This window comes from Aulonocara sp. 'chitande type north' Nkhata Bay, linkage group LG11, assembly GCF_057382095.1.
Source record: "Aulonocara sp. 'chitande type north' Nkhata Bay isolate Kocher_YH1m ecotype deep benthic linkage group LG11, A_spYH_male_GT1.1, whole genome shotgun sequence".
Classification (NCBI taxonomy): domain Eukaryota; kingdom Metazoa; phylum Chordata; class Actinopteri; order Cichliformes; family Cichlidae; genus Aulonocara; species Aulonocara sp. 'chitande type north' Nkhata Bay.
In genome coordinates, this window is record NC_141354.1 from 30,659,135 (window position 1) to 30,675,937 (window position 16,803).

Consider the following 16,803-nt stretch of genomic DNA (forward strand, 5'->3'; position numbering starts at 1 on the left):
CTTTATTCTTGCCAACAGAAACCAGACAAGAATAGAACAGGCACATGAGGCTGTTAAGGTTTCCTCAAGGGCCATCGCATACAGTCCTGGTTATCAAAGGTGGCTTAAGCTTTCATGGTCCTCCTCCTCTCTCCTTCCTTCCTCCCTCCCTCCCCCTTCCCATCATGTTAAACCACTGTATGAGATTTTGTGATGGAGGCTCAGCTTGACGTGCAGATCAAAGTGGAGGTCCTTAATGCCAGTCGCAGTAAGAGTACGGAATGAAATATGAGATTAATTAGGTATCACAGTAGTGAATTCTCTCAGGCAGCAGGTGTTTTTTGTTGCTATATTTAGGTCCATTATGAAAAAGTAGCACTAATGTTGTCTGACTCTCCGAACCCTTCGACGGTTCACAGGGTCACGGCTGCTCCTGGAACAGCGTCCGCTACAAAAGAGTCCTTTGTAAAGTGCTTGCAAGCCATGATTAATATTCCCTGTCAGACGGGAAGGGTTTGTTCTACAGGTGCCTGTTCTCCGCGCCTGCCGAGCTGTTGCCCTCTTCTGTCTTTTGATTGGAGCTGTTTTTAGAACACAGAGAGGAAATATACAGCACGGGAGTCCCCTCAAGCTGCCTTCACTTTTTTGAAAATGTTTTAAGACAACTTATCACCTAACCAACGATTCTCTCCCAAATATGCGTGTGTGTATTTGTGTGTGTGAGAGTGTTTGTGTTGGTGGGTTTTGTAATGCTTTCTCTCTGTCTCTCGCTCTCTCTCTCTCTAGTGGGGACTCCTTTCTTATATAAGAGGCAAAAAGCTGATATAATAGTCAACATGTCACATTGCCAATGTAGGCAGAAGATGACATGCAGTGAGACTCGATCACTGCAGAATGGGGAGACATAATTACGTCGCCAGCGTTGCCATGGCAGCGGCAAGTTACGGTGGTGGATACTAGGGTGTGGGGTTTGTCACAGACCAGGATTGCGCCACTTGCTTTTATGTTTCTATTTATAATCATCACCGCCGCATACACATGGAATGGTGGCAATGAAAAACAGGCTACACGGCAAAACAAATGGACGCCAGTGAGCTTCACAGCATCAGTGAACGGGGTGGGGGTGGAGGGTGGGGGTTTCTGCTTCCTAACTGTTGGCTACTGGCTCTTTTTTTTAGCAGGTTTAAACCTTTTTTTTGTGGCATTTTAGTGTAAAAAGTATTATTGCGTAACAGAACCCAACGAAAGATTATTATTATATGAAGTGTCAGTTTTCGCTCAGCTTTCAAAGAACAGGTGGTGTGGTATTTGTTCTCTCAGATGTGACCCTCGAGAAGATTAAGGCAATGAATGCACTCAATAACTCTCCCCTCCAGCTCCACTGGAATTTTAAGTAGCTTTGAATATTTCTCTGGTTTAAAAATGGAAGCGGCATTATACAGTCTGGACAATGCGTATCTTCCCTTGAATGTCACACCATGATCAGCATGACTAACATGTCTACTTTTCTAGCGATTGGACATTTTTATTTTATTCACTGGCCAAATGTACACACGAATACCTTTTATAATACCTAAAGCTGGTTCAGAGATGTGATTCTTCAGAAAAAAAATGTTACTTAAACTGGATAGAGTAGTGTGGATTAAAGCAAAGGCAAAGCAATAAGGAAAATATTGTACAATCACTAAACATCCTCTATGGAGAAGAGAGATGAAGTAGCCCTGTCTCCTATGTTCTTAACCAGCAATCGATTTTCTCTGTGGAACAGGCTATATATAGAGCTTGGAGACCAAAGGGATGCCCTCTCACTTTGTATCTGGCAATTACTTATAATAGAGGCAGCTCTTACCAATGCGCACATTGCAGCATCTGCACTCGAGAACAGAAAAAGAGAGATCACAGAAGCATGGATCTGCAAACTTACAGATTCCCAATCTACTTCACCTTAAATTATTTATGTTAAAAAGGGATATCTGCCTGACAGAATCCCTTTATTTATTTATCAACTGGGAAGACAGGGCTTATATAAATACTCTACATAACTACTTAAATATTTTGTTCCAAATGTCCATATGCAGCTACTCCCAGTAGACTCTGCGCTGACGGATGTGATCCCGTGTTTGTTTATAGAAACTATTATAATTGCAGGTTTCTGAGGATCATGGGATAGAATTTGCTTTTCCTTTCCGAACCTTGTCTTTCTCTCCTCTTTAGTCTTCACTTTGCTTCTGTCATCTGTAACTTTTAAGATTCCTTATAGATTGCACAAAGCCTCCTCTGATTCCGACTTGAGTTGTTGAGGGTACAATTAGGACTGACAAATCTCTTTTTGCTCTGCCGTTTCTGTGCCACAGTGGATATTAAACCAGACGTGCCATTGGCTGTGGAGCCCTTGTCTCCTTTGGACCTCCGCACAGATCTGAGGATGCTGGGGCCAGGCTCGGACCCAGGACTGTGGGAGAGGCAGCTGCAGCAGGAGCTGCTCCTCATTCAGAAACAGCAGCAAATCCAGAAGCAGCTGCTAATCAGCGAGTTCCAGAAGCAGCATGAAAAGTTGACCCGTCAGCACCAGGCTCAGCTCCAGGAGCACCTCAAGGTTAGAACAGTTGTACGGAGACACAGCACAGCACAACACAACACAACACAAAACAACACAAAACAGCATGACATATAGCAGATCACTAGAAAACTGTATAACTAAGGAAAACATCAAAAAAAGTGCAAAAAAGGGGAAACAACTCAGCGCAGCAGGGCAAAGTGTTGAGCAATACATTAGCTCAGCATGACTTTAGTTTTTTACCGTCAAACACAAAGTTAGCCATCACTGCAAAATAGAAAGTGCAAAATTTAGCCAAAGCCACTGTGATTTATTTAAAAAAAGTGCTGTGTTCATGCTGATGTGATGCCTACATGCTTCCCAGCTTCAGCAGGAGCTCCAGGCCATGAAACAACAGCAGGAACTTGCAGAGAAGGAGCGCCGTTTGGAGCAGCAGCAGCAGAGCCAGCAGGAGAAGGAGCAGGAGAAGCATCGACGAGAACACCACATTTCCAGCCTGAGCCTCAGGGGCAAGGAACGCTCCAGAGAGAGTAAGAGCTCGACACCGTCACCGCTACCAATAGTTTTTTAATATATTTTTTAAAGGACACAGATGAAAGCAAGCATGGGGCCACATGTTTTAACCCATCAATCCTTTTTTTAACACATCACATTAGCTGAACGGCTGAAGCACAATATGCATACAACAGCTGGATAGGAAAGCTTCACTACAGTAAAGCTTGATGTTACACTCGTTAAAATATTCCCTTTGGACCAAGAACCTCTTCTGTCACCACTATTATAAAACTTTTATAAATGTGGAAAGCATCACCTTTGTAGGCATCATGAACCTAAATATTTATTGTAATAAACACTTTCACAAAATCTTTTCCAATATCTGCTGTTATAACTAATAGATGTACTATACAAAACAATAAAGATAAGTTAATATAAACACATTTTACCTCTTAATCTTAGTCAGGCAGATGCTTTGGATATTTCTGTGCTTAGGTTGGTGATAATCAGTTCTCAGTCATATTAGATGCGATACAAAAGATAAATAAATACAAAATCATGGAAAGTATAATTTTCAGACTGCACAGGTGAGCGTGACTAGAGGAGAAATTGCCCTCTGGCTATTGCTTTTCTCAGTATTTGCTCAAACTGTTGGATGACGTCTGGCAACAAGGTAAACCACGCAGCTCAAATGTGCTTTAAACATCAGATAAAACGAAACAATAAAACAATAAAGCAATGATGGCAGCGATACTTAACCAGCGAATGACATAAAGTTGGCAGGTGACATTTAAGTTTAGTGTTTAGGGGAAAATGTCTTTGAACAGCACAATGAAAATCGAGCCGGATATAGTATTTCATTTCTGTTTTTACCTTATACCTAATAATAGATGAGATTTATGACTTTGTCAGCGCAAAGTTGAAACTGTACCCTGCAACTGTAACCACCTGATTTGAAAGAACATCTCTGTGCAGGATCACTCTAGCAGGACTAATATAGTGCTCTTAGACCACTAGGGGGAGATCTTCCTACATAATTTTGTTGGAGAGTCTAGTAAATATATTCTAAAAGGATTATAGAGAAGAGGGCAGATCTGAATCTCAGTTTTATGGTGAATGTGATATAGAAACAGATATCTGAAAGCAACAAGCATGGAATTATATGTTGTTAATCATAGCCCTAGGTTAACCCCAATCCCCTCCGTTCCGTGTGTTGGTCTCACAGGTGCAGTGGCTAGTACGGAAGTGAAGCAGAAACTCCAAGAGTTTCTGTTGAGCAAATCAGCTAAAGACTCTGCTAGCAATGGAGCTAATCATTCTTTCATTCAGCACCCAAAACTCTGGTATACGTAAGTGCTTTCCACTGATTTAGAGCCCGATAAAATGCCATGTTTGGGTCACACAGAAACATATATTACAGCTATTTGATTTATTCTTGTATTAACAGGTCCTCTCACCACACATCACTGGACCAAAGCTCTCCACCTCTGGGCGGCACATCGCCCACTTGCCAGTATACTCTGCCGTCGCCCGTAGAGAGCAAGGACGACTTCCCCTTGAGGAAGACAGGTTTGCTAATTTGCAAATGCAGACACCACTGAAATAAAAATGCAAATACATATGAATACTGTACATACTTAAATATACAGCCATCTAATTTAACTATTTCAGTGTGCTTTCTTCTGCTAGTCATTTTATTACTTTCTAAAGATTAGGCTCATTGCGCCCACCCCCGTGTTTCCTCCAGGGCTCAACGCAAAACATGCGAAAGTTAACTTGTTTTTTTCTTTTTTTGTCTTCTTGATTCTTTTTTTGGATCATTTTAAAACATGATAGACAGACACGGGCACTGCAATTTTCACATGTTTTTCTTTCACAAGCATAGATCTGCTGTTTTTTTGTGCTAATATTAGCTTGCCAATATTAGCTTAACAAGGCCCACATTTTTCCCTATGTTATAATAATAAACCCAGTTCAAAGGCCTCTCTGAAGCTGATTAGCGGTAAATGAAAGAATTATGGCAGAATAATTTCTCCTGACTTACGGGCTTTAAAAACTATTTTAAAAAAACACAGGTTGTCACTAAAAAGCAGCTCAGGTTTGTTGGTTTAAAGTTTGAGGAGTTCCTGCAGCTCTTGGTTTGCAAAAGCATAAAAGCTTGCCAGGTTAAAAGCTTCATAATTTGGCAATGAGGTTATCAAATTATATTGTCTTCTTTTCCCTTCTGTGTCTCTTTTAATTACACTGGAAAACAGTTCTACTTGTTGAGTTATTTAACTACAGGCCTGTCGTGTTGTGCGTGTACACAATTTGGAGATCAGGAAGAAGAATTATACCTTATAAAATAAAGCCAGTTCATGTCAAGAGCAAATATTAGAAAGGTAAATGAAAGCTGTGTGAAATTTTATTTATATTGCATCTTGATCTCTGATGTGCGTTACCGTTTTGTGAAGTGGAGGAGGAATATCTCCTCTAAATATCTATTTATACTTTTGAGACGTACCTTTAGACAAAGACACGATGTAAGGGGTGCAACAAGTGGAAAATCATTTATCTAACACAACAGAGAGACTGTTTATGGCATTGTTTGCATTTCAGTGCAAGTACAGAAAGGCCCATTTAAACAAATAAAAGGGGGAAGGATAACAGTTCGTTCTCCCCGCTTCTCAGACACATTCGTGCATCCATTTATGGCTCAGTCGCTTGCACTGATAAATCTACTTCTAACCCTCTAACCCTTTGGATTCCTGGATCTATATGTGGTCATTTCCTGCTCAGGCCTTCCTCCCCCACTTCCTGCCTGTCTTCATTAAAGCCCTCTGAGAGCTTGGCACGCGAGGGGGATGCACAAAGGTAGTGTTGTTCCCCGAACCACCGGCTGTCACTGATAGCTGATTGGCAGGTGTTGCCGTCTTAGAACTGGCACTGGCAGGATGAACCTCGACAGGACTGTTTGTTTAAGCAAAGATAGCTCTCTCAAAACAAAGTGGAGAAGACTCGAGTGCGCCGCGTTAGACTCCCCGCTGCTTCAGTCGGCCGGGCGGCTCAGCATCCTCTTTTACTCTTTGACTCTGAGGTTAACGATGAGGTTTGCGATGCATGTGCAGCGTTTATTTCACAAGCTCATAACTTGGTGATCAGTAGCTGTCTTTTCTCATATTCAAGTAAGCTTTTTGCATTTAATTCCTCACCCTTAAAAAAGGGAACCAAGTGCTTACCCTAAACAAATGTTGTGTTTTTTAGGAAAACCTTGAAACTAACTGAAATTTAGTAAATGAGTAACAGTGAACGAGTGCAAACCTGTTAGATTATTAGTCTCTAATTATGACCTCTGCTATTAGGTGCCCTGATAATAGTTGGTAAATCTTGCCTAAAAGTAAACAATAGTGTTAGTGTCATTGTCGCTATTTTACTCACTCAAGTAGTTTAAAGAATTTTACATGATTAATTTGTTTACTCGGTATATATCCTCTTTGTTTCAATTCCTGGTACTGCAACAGGCCGAGGGCACGCGATAGTCTGTGGCAAGAATAGTTGCAGCTTAGCAGTAAGAAGTGCAACACCCTCCCTAGTCTTGACCCAGTTACTAAATGTGTGCATTCAGCAGGTGCAGGAAAGATTTTCAAAAATAATCCTGCAAAGGTAAAACTGTAAAAAGCCCAAAGTAAAACAAAGTGAGGTTTGTGTGGAGCCTGTGTGCTAAGAATATAATCGGATTTTTGTATCTGAAAGATTTATTAAAAGAAATTAAGGTGCTGATCCTAAAAGATTGAACGTCTAAGGTGAAAAGGAATGCACCTTTGGCTAAAAAAAATGTTTCTGAAATAATGAGCACTATTATTTTTTTTTCTGTTCAGCATTAATTAAAACAAGGATGCCCAAAACAATGCATAGCTGGCCTCCTTATGTAGAGAACACACACCTTAGCTTTCCACTCAGCCATCTGTCCAGGTCCAGTCTCTAATGGGTACAAGTGCTCACAGTGACAGCAGAGCTAAAGTTCTGATTAAGTGGCGATAACGTAAGGAGATTGATTTACGACCGCACAGTAATGTTGTCATTAACTGAGACGTCGGAACAGAAGTGACCCAGGTGCTCAGAGTTTATGCTTTTCCGCCGCCATCATTACCTCCTGTTGCACTGCGTATCCGGGCTTTTTTTTTCCATAGAGACCAGTGAGAAAGTGTTTGTTCACAAGCTGCTGTCTGGCGTTCCCGTGGCGACCAATTGGGATGCGTAGCTTGGTGGCAGCAGCGTGTAAAAATAGAAAGCAATCAAGGCAGCAGGGCGTGAAGCAAATTCATAAGACTCCCAACAGCGTTTTCTCTCCATTTATCTCTCCTGCCTCCTTTCTTCCTCCCTCGCTCTCTTTCATTCTACCTCACACCCACAGGATTAGAGGTCTGTGCCACGTATTAGGGAAGAGGGTTTTGCTGCTTTTGACAAAAGCCAGAAATAGCAGCATTTGGCCCACTCTCCTAGCTTTGCCCCCATCGCTTCTCCCTCTCCTCCTCCCCGCAGTGTTCCCTATGTAAAGTATATCTGTATATTGTACATGTCGGAAGGCCTGTTTAATTATTGATCCGCTAAATAATTGAAACAGGTTGGCTATTGTGTAACAGAGGGTTTACATAACTTTAGCACAGCTTTGTGCTCTGGCTTTCAGTCAAAAAATCAGCTTATCCATTCTGCTTATTTATTTATGTGTGAAGGTAGCTGCAGTTTTTCATTCCTAAAAGGTTGACGGGAAGTCTTTGCAAGACATAACTAACAGAGTCACGGTTCAGTGGTCGTAAAAGTGTTGCATCCATATAAGCGATGGTTACATGATTCAAAATGAATTCTTTTCTATGATTCATCCTCTGGTCCTTGTTTATCTCTTTCTTCGTCAAATGCGTCAAAGATATAGTTCTTCCAACAACCTTAATGATCATGTCATCAGTACTTATTTAAAGGGTCTATTTGTTTTTTGCTTCCCATTCTTAACATTTACCTCCAGTCTGTTTATCTATAGGCATTGATTTGCATGGCAAAAATTTATTCTCAGTTGCCAATTTTTGTCAAAAATTTGTAGAAAAAGTCATCTCGGGTATCTTACAAAAGTTTGGTGATTATATTGAAGCATTATTAGAATAGCAGTCTTGGACCAGACCATTCCTGCTGAGTAAATTTGACCCACTTAAAAAGTGTTCAAATAAAATAAAATGAGCCAAAACGTCAACATTTGATCAACATATTTAATCCATAATAAAGAAAAATGGGAAAGTCTGAAAGCATTGTCTGTCATGAAGGATACTGGTGGTCAGCGCCGAGGGGGAAGTGCATTAATAATAAGTCTGGATCACTTGAGGCCAGGCTGTGTGTGAGTGAGGCTTTTTGGTAATGTGCTCTGATTGTGTATTTGGGTATCTCTGGTTCGCATTAGGAAGAGGAGAGTGTGGGGAGAGCCTCAAACATCTGCCATGTTTTTGTGTTAGTTTAACTGTTGCTACTGTATCAGACTGTGGTCACCAGGGCGGCAGGTAGCGGACTATTTCACTTAGAGCCTGTGTGTTGCTCAACCTAATTTAGTCCAGATGAGGTGGAAATGGGCCCAATCCTGACTCATTTAATTTATCTGAAACCTGCTTGGAAATTCTACGAAACTGAAGTTGTAACATGTCAGGGCATGACAACAATGCTTTTTTTTGGACATATTTATTTTTTGTTTTATGTTAGTCTTGTTATTTATTCTTTCATTGATACATTCCCTTACTGAGGCTGTATAAACACATCCTGTTTGAATACACTCACATGATAGCATAACTTATCTCCATACGATCCAGACTTACTGAAAAATGTCTTTTATTTTTAGCCTCCGAGCCCAACCTAAAGGTACGATCCAGACTGAAGCAGAAGGTGGCGGAGAGGAGAAGCAGCCCCATGCTAAAGAGGAGAGATGGAAACATCATGACTCCTTACAAAAAGAGGGCTTTGGAGCTAATGGGTGTGTAACATAACCGACTACGTGTTGAATTCCTTTTTTTCTGTTACGTGTGCAGACAATCTTCAATAGCTTATTATCACTTCTTAAAATATTATCTAAAAGCAACACAAGCATATGTTGTAGTATTATAATTACATGATGGCTATTGCACTTTGATGTAAAAAAATACCATTGTAATCAGGCAGCTGTGACCATACGCATTAAGCTGTCGTGAGGCTTACAGCTGTTTTGCTAAGCCTCAGTGCATGTGTGTTGTGTGCAGAGTGTGAGCACGCATACTGCGTCTAACTCCTTGATGTTTTGTAGATTCTACGCCCACTAACAGTGCCCCTGGCTCTGGCCCCAGCTCTCCCATAGGGGCTTCAAGTGCCTTGGGGGCTGAAAATGGACCCTCCTCTCTGCCTACTACCACAAAAACGGAGGTATGTTTATAAATCATATGCACTGCAACTGTTGTGCCAAAAAAATAAAGCAGCAGGGTCTAAATTCTTAAGCGTTTCTGCAGGCATATCATTTGAATAGCAAAAAATAATCATTTAAAGTCAGGGCACTAAACGGCTCTCTGCCCTTCTGCTTGCAGCTATAAAAACAGCCAGTTGTCCCTCCGTCTGTTACACTTCAGTGAAAATGGCTCCCTACACTGACATTAAATGGGCACAGCTCGACCCACATGCTGATTGCCCATGTTTTCTTTTATAAAGATGGCACTATGTAGGAAAATAAATTTAGCCCGTCTTAAAATGCTAAGCGTAAAAGCAGCTAAGTGTACATCTTTTTTCTATCAAACATTTTTTTTTCTTTCCAGATGTACTTTAGAATTCGTTTTATGCTTTGCAAAGTAAGAAAATCTGTACTTTGATTGCAAGGCTGCTGTTGGCTTGTCGTTGTGTTCCTGTCACCGGCCTGGCTGCATTCCTATACTGATTTGTTCTGAGGCGTTTCCCAATAGATTCATGGCTGAGTTACTGACCAGAGCTCCCCTCAGATTGAGTTCACAAAGCAGGCCATTATAAAGTGTGGCAGATATGACACATCTCTGAACAATCTTAACAGAGCAGCTGTGTTTTGCTTAACCATCACTGTTTACTCTCCCTGGGACCTCCAGTGACACAGAGAAGGGAGAGACGCCCTGACATCGGGCTGAAGGTTGGGGCTTAGGGAGACAGTCAAACTGTGGATTTTAATTGATATCCCAGGCACTGGTAGCCAAAGACACCCAGATGCTAACAACATAAACACACAGGACTGCTATTGTATCGGCCCTAGCCGGGGCTCTCATGCGAGACACCGGTGGACTGCGGGGCTGCTCATGGACCTCATGCCTGTTGCAAAAGCAAGGCGTGTTTGTGCACCGTTACATTAGGTATCCTTTTTCAGAGGGAACAGGTCCCTTGGGTCAAATACGGGCCGGATATCCACATACAGGTCACTGAGTACTGGTAGGGGTTGGAAGGATAAACATGGCTGTTCCAAAACCACATGCTGGTCCACTGCTCAGCTGGGTACAGGAAATATGCCCCATTGCTGATGTTCTCAGAGAGAGTAGCTTGAGGGTGGGGACTGGGGAGTAGGAACAGGCAGAGGGCTGGCTAGGGACTGAGGAGCTGAGGATAAAACGGTAGATTTAGAGGTTTGCATTGCTTTATAATAGCATACCATCTTCAGTGGTGCCATTATTTTCCTAAACGCCAAACATTAAAACTCATACCTCTTTGTTTGCAGTGAGGAGGGCTGTTATTTATCATAGGTCATTATGGTCATGGCTGTGCTCATGTTGGCTTGTGAAACTGTGCTCAGCTGGATTCCTAAATCTGCAACCTCCTGTTAAATTTTGTCTCTTTCTCTCTTTTGCTTTATTCCACATGTTTGATGTAGAGATGGCCTTCCCAGCCAAGACTGTTCCGACCAGAGGGCTCTGTCCCCATGCTGAGCTTATACACATCTCCCTCTTTACCCAACATCTCCTTGGGGCTTTCTACTGCATCCTCGCCAATTAGTGTGAGTACCACTTTTGCACACTTACTCGTACAAGAAATCTTTCTGCATATACCAGTGTAGCCATTTAGTCAGCGTCAACGTTTCAACTCGCTCTGTAGGTTGTAAAACCTGCCATCAGTGACTGTCTGGGTGCACAGGTCACTGACCTGCGGCCCCAAATGATTTTATCGACCTTAGATAAACATTGTTCTGGGTCAGGCGTGCTCTTATCCTCCCCTGTTACCTCATTTATCACAGCTTTTAAAAAAGTCCAAGTCCACTCAAGTGCAGCTCCTGATAGCACAACACGTGATATATCATCTTTTAGTTCTCTGGCACATTCCACAGCGGTCTGTGCATCAGCTTCTTCTAACCATCAATGGTCCGATTTCACCCTTAGCTTTACTCATATATGCAACAAGAGCAATTTTCATTCATAAAAAAAAGCTATTATTGAAGTAGACGTGTTAAAGAAATGGTCTTAATAATAACATATACTTCATTGATCCCCGTGGGGAAATTACTCTCTCTGCATTTGACCCATTCACTCAGTGAAGCAGTGGGCAGCCAATAAGCAGGCGCACCAGGGAGCAGTGTGTAGGGACGGTACCTTGCTCAGAGGTACCTCAGGGGAGCCGTTCAGTGGATTAGAACCCCCAACCTTTCGATCATGACGGCGGCCACTCTACCTACTGAGCTATCCCTGCCACTAACTCACAGTTTTAGAGATTCACTTCTGTTTCCCTAAGATTTACAACTTTTTATCTTTACTCTTCTATCAGGCTGCTATGGGGTTGAAAGACAGATCAACAGAAATCAAGCACGGGCTGCCTGGGCACCTGCTGGGCCCTGTGCCCCTTCAGACAGGCCTGGAGTCTAAGGTGAGCCCCAGCCACCAGGCTCTCCTCCAACACCTCCTCCAGAAGGAGCAAATGAGGCAGCAGAAGATACTCTCCTCTGGTAAGATTGTGCCAAGTATATTATTTTACACATTGTACAACTTTATTACGTCATTTATATGTCATGAATTTGGGAGAAACTTAATAAGAGATTTTGTTTTTCTTTTGACAAGGCCAAGGCTCCATGTCATCACACTCTCAGTCCCCCCTGGCCATGAAGGATCGTCCCTCCAGCACTCGGCCAAAACTACCAAAACACCGGCCCTTGAACAGAACCCAGTCAGCACCGCTGCCTCAGAACACACTGGCTCAACTTGTCATCCAGCAGCAACACCAGCACTTCCTGGAGAAACAGAAACAATACCAGCAGCAGGTCCATATAAATAAGGTACAGTGCTAGTCATCAATATTAATGCGCACGGAAGGATTTTGACTTTCAAATATCTTTTCACAGCATTTTGTATTCCTGTTTGGGCCTCACAGGGTCTTGTTTTACTGCAGGGAGTCTGATTTAATCATTTTGAGCACACAAATGCTCCTCTATTTTTAGCCTTTTGTAAAAGCATCCGTGGCCGCTCAAGTTTACTGACCTGGGCCGTTGGCTGTTCTTCCCTGAAGTCCTTGTGTTATTTCTGCAAGGCCAGGACCTTTTGCCTGACTTCAAATGGGGAAGAAATCCTTCCCCTGCACTAATTTTGTTATCATAACTTAAGGCATCAGTGCTGTTCACATGCTAACTCTGTGAAATTCAATTCATCTTAGATCAAATGAAGAAAAAAAGTGCCCAGAATGCATTTTGTTCCTTTGTGGCAATATTTGTGTTTCTGCGAGCTGGCCGAGGCGACCTCCCAATACACTGAGTCTAATTATGCTGCTGAGGGACGTGTGCGAGGTGGCAGACACTGTGAAAGGCTGCATTGTGTGAGCTCTCATACTGATGTGTCCCAACACTCAGCCCTGCTAGAGCCATGGGAACCATAGAACAGCTTAAACCTTGAAATAATAAAAAGCACAAAGCTCCACAAGCTGGATTTTGGTGGTGCAGTACAGACGCACAACTTTAACAGTTTTTGTAACAAAACATGTGCCTGAAAGCCAAAAATTTGTTTTAAAATCATATTATCATCTTATTAAGTATTCTGTGAATCTGATTCTATTGGGAGGTTTGGAAGAATAGGGACATATTGTGTAGCAAAACGTGAACAGGTTTGGCTCTGATCACTCAGGCCAATGAGATCGCAAATAAAGCCTCTTTAAGTGGAGGTTATAAATGGCCTCTAATCAGGGATGAGCCCTCAGTGTTTATTGAGAGGGATCTCTGAAACATTGCCCTAATTAATTTCCTAGCAGAGGCTTGTCTACAGCTGCTTTGAAACATCCTTTAGTGCCAGCAACAGTAGGGGGCACTAATGGAAATTTAGAAGCGCTTAGGGATCTTAGGAAGGGGCATGAACTCTGATTACTAGTGCCAAGCTAAGGAGGCTAATTCCTGTAGCTGAAAGGGTATTTATATACGGATTCTGTAGGCTGTGATGTTATTTGTTACCAGCCATTTAGAGGGAAACACTTTCCTGTCTGTTTCTGGAGCCCCCCTGTGGTCAAATAATCATATTATGGCACTGTTAGCTGCCATTGAGCAAAGCCCCAAGACACAAGTATGGAGAATTGTAGCTGTGATTGGTGAAAGAACATTTGTAATGGGAGTATGAAAAAGAAGAAGAAGTGCTATGCTAAATAAATAATCCAGGTTGAGAGTGTAATATGATGTGCTCACAGATGCCAGTAGAGAGGATGCTGCAGGGAGAATGTTGTCTTATGTTTTCTCTTCTCCCTGCAGCAGAACTGTGCAGAATATAAACTATTTTTTAAAGAATAAAACATGATTTGCAGTTGGCAAGACCTTTTTACGTGTTAGGCTTTATATTATAATGCAACTAAGTGACACTAATCCCCTTTAATGGTCCAGTCACTGCTACAGAATATTTATTTATGCACATAAAAGGCAGGAATAATGGCTAATCTACCCGCAACCCTCCTAAATGCATCAGTCAGAAACATTTCATTCATAGCTGGCCTTACATTAAACAGATATTGGTGTTTGATTGCGCTTGTCAAAAGAAATACAGAATTTAGTTTTCTATTATTCCAAATAATGTACATGTCAGGGTCCTTTCCAGCTCTAAAGTGTTTCTTTTTTGATCCAGTGTAAGAAAAACATATTTTTGTTGCAATACATGATGTAGAACCATGAAATACTTGAAAGACATTGTGTGTTTTATTTTAGTTTTTGTAGTTTTAAAATGGGGAATGACGTAGTTACAGGGACTGTGAAGTGTTTGCTTTATTTGATTACCAAATAATGACTGAGGTTTTTTTTTTTTTTTGCATGTCTTATTATTATTATGACTATAAATAGACTTATGAGGACAATACCTTTGTTTTTAAAAGCTGCAATTCTGGTTATAAAGCCAGAAACCTCAAGTTCGAGTTATTTTTGCTTTTCTCTCATTGAAGATTGATTTTTGGCGACCGTTGACTGTGGGATAGCACCGTTAATATTAAGGCAATATGTTTTGCAGCTGTTGTCCAAGTCCATTGAGCAGTTACGTCAGCCCAGCGCACACCTGCAGGAATCAGAGGAAGAGCAGGAGGAGCAGCACAGAGAGGAAGTAGAGGGCATGCAGGAGGACAGGCTGCCCCCTGGAGGTGTTATCCGGAAGCACACGCCCAGCAGTAGCAGCAGCGGCTCGAGCAGCGAGCTCCCAGACACTCACTACGGGGTCATCAAGGTCAAAGAGGAGCCAGCTGATAGTGAGGATGAGGCTCTGACCAATCAGAGCTTAGAGTCAGAGCAGAGCACCTATCTCCACCAGGTCAAAGGGAGACTGGTGATAAGAGCCATGATCTGAGAGGGGAAGAGGATGAGATCACACACTTGCAACATTCGCAAATAAAGAAGTCTTTAAAAAGATGCACATCTGCAGACAACACATGCACACATACATACGCACACACACGCACGTGCACACAGCAGCTATTGCACAGTAGGCCAGCTCTCCTTGTCATGACATATGACCCCTTTTCACTCAGCTGCAGCCTCACTCGTCCTACACTCTTAAAACTCTCCATTTGTGATTTTTTTGTGCAGTGATCTCTGTAAAATATGTACGTTTCACTTGTGTAAATATGAAAAAAAAAAAAAAAATTTAGACCGTTGTTTTTAAGAGCTGCTTTGGTCTTTTTGAGTCTGCTCAGCCGGCAAAACGTTGTGTGTACATATCCTGTGGATTCGGCATCAAAATGATTTCTAGAGGGAAGTTTGAGCAGGTGTACAGCTTTAAAGAGCCACCTTTTGTTCCCATTGTGTATTTTTTTGTTGTTTTTCTTTTGTTATTTTTTGGATAAAATATTTGAATTCTCTGCTATCCACTCCATCATTGTGTAAGTCAGTAAGTCCTCACAGTACATACCGCATTGTTCTCGAAAATCTGTGATGATGTTCCATGTTAAATGGTCTCAGACCTGAAATAATAAACATCTGTCTTAGAAAGAATGTACACTTAAATCCTAAGGAGGACGCTCCCTTGGGTTGGCTTTTGTGCTGGGAGTGATATTGCCACTGCTCACATTGCAATTTGAAGGATAAAGCACTGTAGCCCTTATTGGGTGTGCAGACACATCCCGAGTCTCCATGTCTCTTACTCTCTTAGCAGTACCAGAGCCGGGGTTCTGTGTTAAGCTGAGCTCTCCTCCCTCCGTCTCTCCTCTGGGTCCAAATCAAAGCTCGGCCCAGTTCCTGCCCAGCTTTCAGCAGAGGAGTCAGACAGAGAGAACGAGAGAGAGAGAGGGCCGGGCAGGAAATGCCTTCTAGAAGCCAGGAGTTGGAGTGATTCATGTGTGCAGGAATGTTGAGAGAGGAGGACCTAGGGTTGGAGGAGTCCAAGGGGCCAGGCTTAAGAATTGATTTACTGTCAAAGCGAATTACAAAGTGAGTGGGGATATGGTTAAGGGAGTCCTTTTTAAAGGGAATCGCTTCCTCTGTATTCCCCTGTGGCATGCTTACCTCAACATGCAGGTTTGATGTTACTTCAATAAAAAAAAAAAATCTAATTAAAAAAAAACAAAACAAAAAAACTGGACGGGACCTCGCTTCTCCGTTATTTTTTGTGAACCCGTTTCCCCCGAAGTGCCCATTGCGACATGTATAGTCTGTCTTAAGGTGATCAATCAGTTGTATTGCATAGCTGTGAACCTTCCTGTTTCATTTATGCTGTCGGCTAAATGTTTTAAAAAAACAAAACAAAAACATAAAACCATGAATAAAAACTAAAAGAGGTAGTGTAAGGTTCTGTGTTTGGATTCATGTGAAATCAAAACTGTCTGTCTTATACTGTACATTCAGATTGTCCAGTTTTAATGTTTTTAGTGTAAGTAAACACAATCAGAACAATGTGAGTCTTGTTCTCTTGCTCCTTTGATTTGGTTGTAATGAGAACTCCTTTGCTGCCAGTGTGTGGAGGTGGGGAGGTGCGGGGGTCCTGTGGTCTGTTCATAGCAGTTTGCATTTCTTCTCTTTGTTGCCTTGCGTGATAAACCTTTCTTTTTTTTAAAAAAAAATAAAGTTAATTTACCTCTGACTTTTTTTGTATTTTTTCTGATGAAAAGTGAAAGTAGAAAACATCATAAAAAAAGCCCCCAAAGCATATCCACAAACACTTAAGGTTTTTAATCATTTTGAAATTAACATCACAAACAGGTTTCCTAAATCATTAGCCAAGCTTGCTTTTCCCACACTACGGTCGTATTGCCCAGCCTTATATTGCAAGGAGATCTACTTTTTAAAGGGAGCTTAAGGGACTTTCAAAACATTTCTTTGATGTGAGCAAGCGAGGCTTCTTGTTGCGGTATTA

At 41.8% G+C, this 16,803-nt stretch overlaps 1 protein-coding gene across 4 annotated transcripts in view; it reads left to right on the plus strand.

Moving 5' to 3' along the window:
- Positions 1-16,530, plus strand: part of hdac9b (histone deacetylase 9b) — a 38,554-nt gene extending 22,024 nt beyond the window's left edge. For all 4 annotated transcript variants that reach the window (XM_086312051.1, XM_086312050.1, XM_086312052.1 and 1 more), the window contains 10 exons: positions 2,334-2,575; positions 2,901-3,066; positions 4,257-4,380; positions 4,479-4,600; positions 8,886-9,017; positions 9,324-9,439; positions 10,893-11,015; positions 11,777-11,954; positions 12,067-12,281; positions 14,473-16,530. In XM_086312051.1, the coding sequence (XP_086168177.1) occupies positions 2,334-2,575; positions 2,901-3,066; positions 4,257-4,380; positions 4,479-4,600; positions 8,886-9,017; positions 9,324-9,439; positions 10,893-11,015; positions 11,777-11,954; positions 12,067-12,281; positions 14,473-14,802 (1,748 nt within the window). In that variant the 3' untranslated portion in view covers positions 14,803-16,530. The remainder of the gene's footprint in view (positions 1-2,333; positions 2,576-2,900; positions 3,067-4,256; positions 4,381-4,478; positions 4,601-8,885; positions 9,018-9,323; positions 9,440-10,892; positions 11,016-11,776; positions 11,955-12,066; positions 12,282-14,472) is intronic.
- The last annotated feature ends 273 nt before the right edge of the window (positions 16,531-16,803 follow it).